Source organism: Buteo buteo, chromosome 8, assembly GCF_964188355.1.
Source record: "Buteo buteo chromosome 8, bButBut1.hap1.1, whole genome shotgun sequence".
Lineage (NCBI taxonomy): Eukaryota > Metazoa > Chordata > Aves > Accipitriformes > Accipitridae > Buteo > Buteo buteo.
The window spans coordinates 31991850-32002135 of NC_134178.1; the positions used below are offsets into that span (position 1 = coordinate 31991850).

At 42.2% G+C, this 10286-nt stretch overlaps 1 protein-coding gene across 2 annotated transcripts; it reads right to left on the reverse strand.

Moving 5' to 3' along the window:
• Positions 1-2054: 2054 nt before the first annotated feature.
• CREG1 (cellular repressor of E1A stimulated genes 1) lies at positions 2055-8841 on the reverse strand. 2 transcript variants are annotated; one of them, XM_075034014.1, is made up of 4 exons: positions 8497-8836; positions 5766-5885; positions 4286-4470; positions 2055-3705 (listed from the first exon to the last, which is right to left on the reverse strand). In XM_075034014.1, coding segments are annotated over exons 1-4 (591 nt in total). In that variant the 5' UTR covers positions 8782-8836; the 3' UTR covers positions 2055-3704. The 2 variants fall into 2 exon arrangements, with proteins under 2 accessions (XP_074890115.1, XP_074890116.1); XM_075034015.1 differs by lacking the exon at positions 2055-3705 and having other exon boundaries at positions 4285-4470; positions 8497-8841.
• Positions 8842-10286: the final 1445 nt, after the last annotated feature.

The following is a 10286-nucleotide window of genomic DNA, read 5'->3' on the forward strand; positions in this document are numbered from 1 at the left end:
CCCTCTTGTGTTCAACAATAATATAACAGTTTATTTGATTTTGACTAGATTCAGTGTGCTATTATTCAGGAAAAAAACTGTTGAAAACAAATTCATCCATTAAGTTATGATTAATACTTTTTTGCATTAATCTAATACTCTGATTGAGCTACCTCTATTTTATTGTGAAGATCACAGATACAACATTAAATAGGTGAGAAATTAATTCTAGATAGAACTGAATAAAGAATTAAACAAATACCTGATATACATAAGCTCTAATCTGTAATGATGTAGCATGTCACAAGAATCTACCTGGCACAAGTTTTACATTAAAACACAAGAAAGAAATTGAAAATCAAGAAGTAGAAACAAAAATCTCTCAACAAGCAAGATTAGTAGACAAAGTAGACATGACTATATGGTTAAGAGAGACAGGCTGACATTATCCTAATAAAGATTCCCAGCTAACAAACATCCTGTGACTTAATGAGGTGCCTAAGGTTATCCTGTGTCTCAGATTCTTACCTATGATTGGAGATACTTAACTTCCTGGGTATGGAGAGTAACTTCATTACTATTTAGAATATGCTCAGATACATCAAGCATGCCATGGTAGAGGATACACAGAAGTCAAAATGCTGATTCATTGGTTACAGCTGCATTAATTTCTTATACTTGGCCTCTTCTATTCAAAGCCACAATATTACTTCTGGATATTAGGAAAAAAGGAAACATGCTCACAAGCAAATTCCTGAATGAGCCTAATACAACAAAGGTGAGCACAGGGAGAAGAAAAGGTGGTAAAGAAAAATGGGACAAAAGTTGATGACTTTCTTGAGTTAGTGATATTAACATTTACATACCTATTACTAAGGGAGAAAAACAGAGAGATATTTAGTATGATTGACACCCCAGACTGCTTTACATTCCATTTCTACGTACAAAATCTCTTTATTCATGTGTTCAATGAGATGCATAGATACAACTCCTCCAGATAGTTCTCTGATTAACCTTCAAATCCAGCTCTGTACATGTAGCTTAACCATTCTGTTTTTCACCACTTTGCAAAAGAACTATCTGGCTGGGGTTCTCTCAAACTTTAAATGTAAAGAGATTTGGAAGATCTAAGATTGTTCCAATAAAATGCATTAGTATTACAAAACTGTTTAAGATGAATTGCTACCAAAAAAAGCCCTTCCACTCAGAATCAGAAAAGATTTGGGAATTGGTACTAATGGGAACATCAAATCCAACAAGACAACCAGAAACAAAACAAAACAGGCTTTGTTCTGTACCAAACTCTCAAATGAAACTGATTCTTTTAAAGGTCTTATACTGGCTTTGGCTGGGATAGAGTTAACTTTTTTCATAGTAGTTTGTTTGGGGCTATGTTTTGGATTTGTGTTGAAAACAGCGTTGATAATGCTGAGATGTTTTAGTTACTGCTGAGCAGTGCTTACACAGAGCCAAGGCCTTCTCTGCCTCTCACCCCACCCCACCAGCGAGGAGGCTGGGGGGGCACAAGGAGTTGGGAGGGGACACAGCCGGGACAGCTGACCCCAACTGATCCAAGGGATATTCCAGACCATATGACATATGACCATATATGCTCAGCATATAAAACTGTAGGAAGAAGAAGGAAAGGGGGAGTGGGTCAGAGTTATTGCGCTTGTCTTCCTAAGTCACCGTTAGGTGTGATGGAGCCCTGCTTTCCTGGAGATGGCTGAACACCTGCCTGCCAATGATATAGTCATTTAGAAATGCAGAAGCTCTAGCCAGAATAAATAATCAAATAAGGCTTCCTTGTATCAATTTTCACAAACTCCACTGTTATTACTTTATGTTCCATTTCACACTACTAGATGAAGAAAAGAAAGTGAAACACGAAGATGCTTATTTCATCCAAGGAGGGAAAGCCAGGTGTAAAAGGGTGTTTCACCTTTTACTCTAGCAGGCATGAAAGACTCCAGAGCAACAATAAATCAAGAACTCCAAAGAGAGGTGCTCGTGTGAAAGACAGCGTGAGGGAGAGGACTATTCTTGAAGATGCAATAAAAAACACTTGACACCACTAGCCAAAAAGTATTTTAATTTTAACAAAAGCCCAGCATCATCAGTCTCACACATAAGTAGTTATGGAGTGACATGTAATGCATTCAGGTGTCCCTATGGTAAGAATCAAGTCCATACCAGAGGATCATTTGAGTTTCCACAATTGTTATGCCTTACATAAAAATATTTTCCAATTTCATATTTAATGTCAGTGTTATCTGTTCAACATAAATTGCTTCCATATTTTAAGTTTTTTTAATCCTAAATTAATTTTCAAATAGTAGAACAGAATGGGTTTGCTACAGTAACAAGCACCTTTTTGCCCCTTGTGGAGAAGGAAAACTTAGTAAGTTATGTCAAAAATACTTTTACAAATCATTCCAGTATTTGAGAAAAGTAGTGATATAATAATGACGTTAAGATGTAGAGAAGATTTGATAGGATGAATTCCACTGTTCTATATAAGGATTTGCCTCTAAGGAGTCTAAATTCTCACATTCTTTACTCTGCCAATGAAGTAATATTTGCTCACTGTAAAAATCAACTTAACTGCTCATAATAACTTTTGGATATTTGTGAACTCAGCACATGGGAGATGAGAGGATATAAAAAGGCATTTATTTCTTGCTGTTGTGTGTGGCTTATTTTAACAGAGAATTAATTATGCACACCTTTCATTAATTTTCATTTTCTACAAGTCATGTATCATCTGTGTCATACTGTATTGCTTCTCTCTCACTTCTGGATAACTAACCCAAAATTGCTGTGTAAGGCTTCCAAAACCAAAAATCTGCTCAGTTCTACTGTTAAGAGTAATAAAAGCTGATACATTGCCATTTGATCAGACTAACAAAGCTGAAGATTTCAAGATCCTAATCAGAAAACATTTACCCTTTACAACATTCTCATTGAATTTACAAGCCACTACTCTTCTTATACTAAAGCCAGATACTTCAGGTATTACCACCCTCCTTCTATTAAAGAGTCAGGGCATATAACCACTGCCAGCTGAAGAGTTACCAAGAACTTATCATGAGGTATGCATACAGTTTGCATAAACACAGTTGTATTCTATAGCACATTCAATATAGGTAGCAAAATAGAAAAATGGCTCAAATGAGTAAGTGTATTAGCGTGCAAAGAAAATTCTTAACAGAATTTGGGAACTCAGCATATCATTTGCCATCGTAATACAAGCAGTGCTTTCCATTCCATAGTCAGCTGAGCCATCCTGTAGTACTTTGCCATAAAGATCTAAACTAAACTGGTATTAAAAATAAAATAAAATTGGAGAGTGGTTACAAACAGATATTACTTAACAAAGGCATTGAAGGTTTAGAAATGGACTAATCTTTTAGTTTCCAGTAAACACAGCATTTCTGAATGCAGACTGTCAACAGACAGACATCTTTCCAGAATCACGTCCGATGAATAAAATTTAGTTATGGCTTATGCACAAAGGTTTTTGAGTATGACATGATTCAAGCTGTGCTAGTTAGTGAGAATTTACATTTGCTTCAGAAGGGTTATACAAGCTCATTAACAATGCAAGGTGTTTGACTTTTTGCATTATTAATTCAGCTCTACAATACATAGAAAAAAAATAAATCTTTCATGAAACAGCCAAAGTAATTCATTTGTGTATCAGCATCACCAAGGATCTTCTTCCACCTACAAGGAGTAAGAATAAGAGTGAAATTGAATGCGTGTTGACTGCGCTAAAACGTATTTGAAAGTTTTGAAGACTTAGTTTTATGTAGATGATAGAACACAATTTCTCTATACTTCAATATCATAATGGTAAGATTCAAAAGCAACTTTTTTCTGAAAATATTGAGCAATGTTGCTGCAATCTCATTAATACAGCTTCACAAATGCTGAATAGTCTCACTACATTTAACTATTAGACCAAAACATCATCTGTCTTGCAATTAATTCAAACAGAGGACAGTGACTGTGCCCACTCTATGGAAGTCTTTCCTCCCAAGAAACTGTATTTAAACTGAGGTACAAGTGCAGTAAACCATAGATAGTTCTATAGATACTATACTTCATATTGTTAAATAGGGGGATCCCTTAAGAAAACATATCTTATGATTTCAGACACTGCATCCAGTAGACTACTTACGGAAAAGACATAACTGCATATTAAAAAAAACAGAGACAGGTAATATATACTGTTAACAGTAAGGTGAAGTTTTACAGGTTCCAAATATAATGAGAGTTAAGCATGCAAAACTTAAGCACTTACTAAGGCTTGACACTGTAATATTCTTCTGGGGTCACAATCTTCAATCCACCAAAGTAGTCCAGGACCCAAATATTGGTAATGTTGAATTTGGCAAAGAACCAGTTATGATCCTTAGGCCAACTTTCCATTTCAGGGTGGCGACTGAATAAAGCTTTTTTTGCTAAGCCTGCTTCTGAATCATTCACCTAAACAATAACCAGCAAAATGTTACAGTAAGATACAGTCATGCGATGAAAAATTTTAGCTAAAAAAACCCACTACTGTCTGCACTGTGCTTTTTGCAGCTTAGCCACGTCTTGTCCCAAAGGACTCATTACTGTGGCAGAGTCCACTCATCTTCAGTGTGGTATACAACTGTACATGAGAGACAAAAAACTTCAAGGCAGTTGATTTTAGTATTAAATCAAAAGGGTGCTTTTAAAGTAAGCATGAGCAAGCAAGTACTTCACCAACATAGAATAAATCTTTCAACAAATCACAAAACAGGTAAGTATGGATTCTTGCTGAAGTATTACAGTGCAATGTTTTAGGTGTAATTTTACCTTCTCTGCACCTGCTCACTCAAACAGACACAAACAGAACCAACCCTGTTCAGGCGTATGCAAACACATGCATACACACACGCATACCCACACACAAATAGGATGATATAACAGAATCTACAGAGAAGGGAAACTGAAATGTGTGACAGCACTTAATATAAAATGTTTAAAGGGTTAAATCAACAAGTTAGAGCTCTGGGTATGGTACAAGAGGAACTAATTAAAATAAACAATTCCATTATTTATGAGAAACTCATGAAAGCAATTGAAGGATTGCTGGTGTGTAATGTACAAATATATGAGGTGTGAAACACCAAATAAGAATTCGGGCTATCATATAAGAGAGAGTAATGATGATTAGTCCTCACCCTCAATCATTATCCTCAATAATGGGATTAAGATCTTCAATGAATAACACATGCAGTTCTAAATTCCTTCTATGGGACACCAAAGTACTGGTGCACAAAAGAATACTGCCATGGCAGCAACGCCACCAGATAATACAGTGCACTTTTTCTGTCTCTAATACCTGTAACTTTATAGCTCAGGTTAATATTTACTTCAATAAAGTTCTGGAAGTGCATATGTCACACCGCACGGACCAAAGAATTTAACTAAGCAAAAGAGATGGAAAAACCTTCATGCTTCATTCACAAGAGAATTGTCTTAGACTTCATAGTTTCAAAACAGGTCTAGAGGAAGGAGGGGAGACTTCCTTCATTATAATATTGTCCTCCCAAGTTCCTTGCTAAAGACATGCAAATATGAAGTGGTATCTTCATTTTCCTCACACAAACTATGAGCTAGCCTTCTGGTACCATGGCACATAACATCTCTTCATATACTTTCGCACAGGAATTCTAACCTTTCTCTTCTCCATCCACTAAACAATACTATTTGATGCACACAATCTTGTCCAGTGTCAAGCTTCAGCTTACCTTTACAATACTCCCACAGAAGATTATGTGGGCACAGAGCGGATTCTGGGGATCATATCTGTGCTTCTTGCAGTAAGGAGTCTGTGCCAAAGACACAGTTAAGGATGCATTTGAATTGATCTGAAATGCAAGTAGTAAGATAAGAGGCTTACATACTTTTGCGAGAAAAATGTCATACCCACCATATTTTCAGCTCTTGGTACTTTATTCAGCTAAGTACTACTGGTAAAAAGAACAAAGCTGTCATCATCTTCTCCTAACTATATTTGAAGGCCTACTTAAACAAGCTCTGATTCTGAAAGAAAGCCCAGTTTAGAAGTGTGCTGAATTTTCTTAGCATAAAATGTAAACCTCACAAAACAGCACTCCTTAAAACTCTGAATTCAATATACAGTTGTCCCAGTTTTGGCTGGAATAGAGTTAATTTTCTTTCTAGTAGCTGGTATAGTGTTAAGTTCTGGATTTAGGATGAGAAGAAAGTTTATCACATGCTGATGTTTTCATTTGTTGCTAAGTAGTGTTTAGACTAAGTCAAGGATTTTTCAGCTTCTCATGCCCAGCCAGCAAGAGGGCTGGAGGGGCACAAGCAGTTGGGAGGGGACACAGCCAGGACAGCTGACCCAAACTGGCCAAAGGGGTATTCCATACCATGTGATGTCACACCTGGTATATAAACTGGGGGGAGTTGGCGGGGGGGCAGATCGCTGCTCAGGAACTAACTGGGCATCAGTCAGTGAGCGGTGAGCAATTACACTGTGCATCACTTGTTTTGTATATTCCAATTCTTTAATTATTATTATTGTATTATTGTTGTTGTTATTCTTTTCTTTCTTCCTGTCCTATTAAACTGTTCTTATCTCAAATCACCTACTTTTTTTTCCCCAATTCTCTCCCCCATCCCCCTGGGTGGGGGGAAGTGAGCGAGCAGCTGTGTGGTGCTTAGTTGCCAGCTGGGGTTAAATCATGACAACAGTCTAGCTATTTCACATTCAAATGGTGATATATTCCAATTTACATACATACGGGACAGTACAGAAGACAAGGACATACAGTGAACTTCATTAAGTTAAATCTGGTGAAAGGACAAAGGGTTACTGAAAAGGTAACCAAGGGAGTTTCACAACTGTTGATAAAACTAGTTAAAACAAAACCAAACAATGCCCCCCCCCCCCCCCCATCAAAACAAGCCTTCTGGCTGCCCCCAAACTGGTCAGCTCTTTTGAAGTTTAAAGTGGATTTTACGAGTTAGGTTTAAAAAATCCTGAGTATTTAAGTAAGACACCTAACTTGAAGAATCCAATTGTTTTTCTAAAACTAATTTGGTGAATGCAACTTGACAAATATTGGTGCAAAACAGGATTGCCTACTGCAGAATGTCACATACTAAAGTTCATTATCTCCCAGCAAAGAAAGTTCGCGTGCTTTGAGAAATTTCACTAAGAGAGCTGATCTCAAAAAGAAGCCCCCAAAAGTCACATAAACACTACGCAGAGCACCACTGAATTGATGAAACAGGAACAACCACCTGACAGATAGGAAGTTGCTTAACTACAAAAAAGCTGACTCATGATTACTCAGCACTATCTCCTGTCAGCCGTCTCCCTTACACGTGACTATCACAGTCAAATGTTTCTGCCCTGTGACAGCAGAATAAGGATCTGTTGAGGAGAAGCCTTCTGAAGGAAAATGTTCATTAGCAGTTTATACCATGATTTTTACATTATTCTGAAAACAAAAGGCTGTAGCTGGGATGGAGAAAGAAATACTGTAGAAGATAAATTAGGCTTCCTACAGCACTTAGATAGATAATTAAACTATTTTAATGTAACAAACCAAAACCTGACAGGGAACAAACAAAAAAAGGTTTAAAGTAAAACAAATTCTGAAAAATTTCCATTATCTAAGTTTTGCATTTATTTGTTTTACTAATACTGTAACAGTTACTACAACGAAAAAGTGTTCTAATAAAGGAGGCATGCGATCGCTACTTGCCTAACTTTTTAGGCAACTCTCTCTTGACTGCAGCCAAGCAAAAGATCTGAGACAAGGCCAGTTAGGCACGCTCAGAGCCTCAGCACGCCAGTCTGCTGCCTTTCATTGCACCTTTACGGTAAGCTCCAGAGATTTAATTACTATTCCTTCAGTAGCCTGTGTAGGAGCCCTCATTGCTCAAGTCCCACACTGCCAATTTCCAGTCCTTTTGGTATTTTTTTGCGACGTTCTCCCTGTTTAAATATTCTGTGGCCCCTCATTTCTCTGGTCAGTGCTTCTGGAAGCTTCAGCCACTTCCTCTAACAGAGTGCGGCTCAGCAGTTTTTCAGACCACGACCAGCAGGAACTTCTGAGGAGGACTCCTGAGTGTCAGCACAGGCACCACTGCTTATGTTTAGATGTTCAGGGGCTAATAACTGTCCCCAGGGTTCACAAACGAGGTGACAGCCACTACATTGCCTTCACAAAACGCTGGCGTAAACCCTGACTCCTACAAAAGAAAATTCCAACCACCACCTGCCACCGAGATGAAAAAGCGCGGGCAACCCAGAAAAACGCCACACCGCATTGGTAACCCTCACGCTTTTATGTTTCGAGCCTCCTGTATTGCGGCCACTATTTGTGCCTGCGGCTCGCACACCCCGGTACCAGCGCGGATTTTGCAGGGACACCCCCCCGTTCCCCTGGGCGCCGGCCGAGGGGGCAAAACCCCGCCCGCGGCCCGTCTGCTCCCGCTCACCTCCAGGTCCTGCACGGAGATCTCCATGTCTGTCAGGTAGAGGTAGGGGACGCCGCTGCCGCTGAACGGCCCGGGGGGCCCGTCGCTGAGGGAGAAGATGTTGGCGAACGGGCGGCCGCGCAGCCCTTCCTGCGCGGAGAGCGTGGCCAGCGCGCCCCAGTCGCAGTTGTGCAGCACGAAGCGGGCCATGCGCGCCGCCTCCTCCGGCGGCGGGATGGCCCCGCCGGCCGGCAGCAGCAGCAGCAGCAGCAGCGCCGCCGCGCACAAGGGCAGCAACCCGGCCATCCCGCACCGCCGCCGGCCGCCACCGACTGCCGGGCGGCCCCGGCACCGGCCCCCACGCCCCCTGTCCCGCGCGGTGGGGAGGGCGGGCCCCTCTGCTCCCCGCCAATCGCAACAACCCTGCCCGCCCTCCTTCACCAATCAGGGCACGCCGGGGACATCCTTGCGGAGTCGGAAAACGAGCCTGTCCGCTGTCGGCCGATGGGCTCGCGACGCCCGCTCCCTTCAGCCAATGAGGGCTGCCGGGAGGCGGGGACAATCCCCACAGCTGTCATCGGTTGTAAACACCTCTGACGGCGCTGCCCCACCGTCGGGAGGGGAGGGAAAGGGGCGGTGACACTGGTAAGGCAGCAGCCAATGAAAGGCCTCTTCTGAACTCTCTGCCAATCATGTTTCGCGGCCGGCCGGCAGGAGCGGCTCGCCCCAGGCCGGGACGTGTCCGAGGGCGGGTAGAGGCGCGCGCAGGCGCAGGAGCAGGAGCAGCTGGGCAGCTCCTGCGCTCGCGGCCCGGCGGGGTCCGGCGGGGGGCGCTGAGGGGACGCGGCCGGGTGTGGCGGCGGCGGCTGCTCCTGCTCTTGCCGGTCCGAGGCGGCCCGCGGGCAGGTGAAGCAGAACCAGCCCCGCAGACGGGCTCTGCCCACCTGCTGGCACCCGCTGGCTTAGCGCCGAGGTGTTCTGCAAGATCCAAATGAGCCGGCGTTGGTCATGGCGTCAGCAGGGAGCCCACCATTGGTCATGGCGTCAGCAGGGAGCCCAGCAGCAGCTGTCCCCTGGCGTTTGCCCCTGGTTTGTCTGGCCAGGGAAGTCCCTCAGATCCAAAGGGTGGTTGCGGCACCATCGGCCCCACTATCCCAGGCTACTGCTAAATCCATCTCAAAGGCTGGTTCTGTGTCACCACAAGTGTTTGTGGCCCAGCCTTCCCCGAGGAAGACCTTGTCGTTTAATTACAGCAATCAGGGTCCGTCTGAAACTGGTTTGGACTGTAAAGCTCATCATTTGCCATTAGGCATAGCTCAGGTCTTAGCACTTGCAGACCGCAGGATGTACGTCAAATCCATCTCTTCTGCAAGACTTGGTTTTGCTAGTTGGAGCAACCTCCTGGCCTGCAGTGCATCACTTACAGAAATAAATACTGAAACACCTTATTTTACCCATCGCCTTGTGCTCAGTCACCTTATAAAGATGTGTGTAAAGAAATGTTTTTAACTGGAGTAATACTGAGTCTTGATTCGACTTTTCCTAAGAGATGGTGGATTTCAATTTTTCTACTTCAATTTTACCAAGTGTGTCTACACTACATATATAGCAATGTAGCACAGAGAAACCCAAATAACTTTCACTCAGTGTATAGCAGGCCAGATGAATCATTTTGTTGGACTGAATTCAGGAAGGAAAACACACCACACATCCATTCCCTACCATTTATATACTGTCCTGTTGTGTACAGGCAGAACAAAATAATTTTTCCTCCAATATTCCCCTATGCCTGCAAAGGGTGGGCGGAGAGC

Coding starts and splice junctions, on each gene's coding strand:
- CREG1 (XM_075034014.1), bottom strand. CDS start 8,781: ATGGCCGGGTTGCTGCCCTTGTGCGCGGCGGCGCTGCTGCTGCTGCTG. Junction 5,886..8,496: donor TCTCCGTGCAGGACCTGGAG/GTGAGCGGGAGC, acceptor CTTGCATTTCAG/ATCAATTCAAATGCATCCTT. Junction 4,471..5,765: donor TCTGTGGGAGTATTGTAAAG/GTAAGCTGAAGC, acceptor GTTATTGTTTAG/GTGAATGATTCAGAAGCAGG.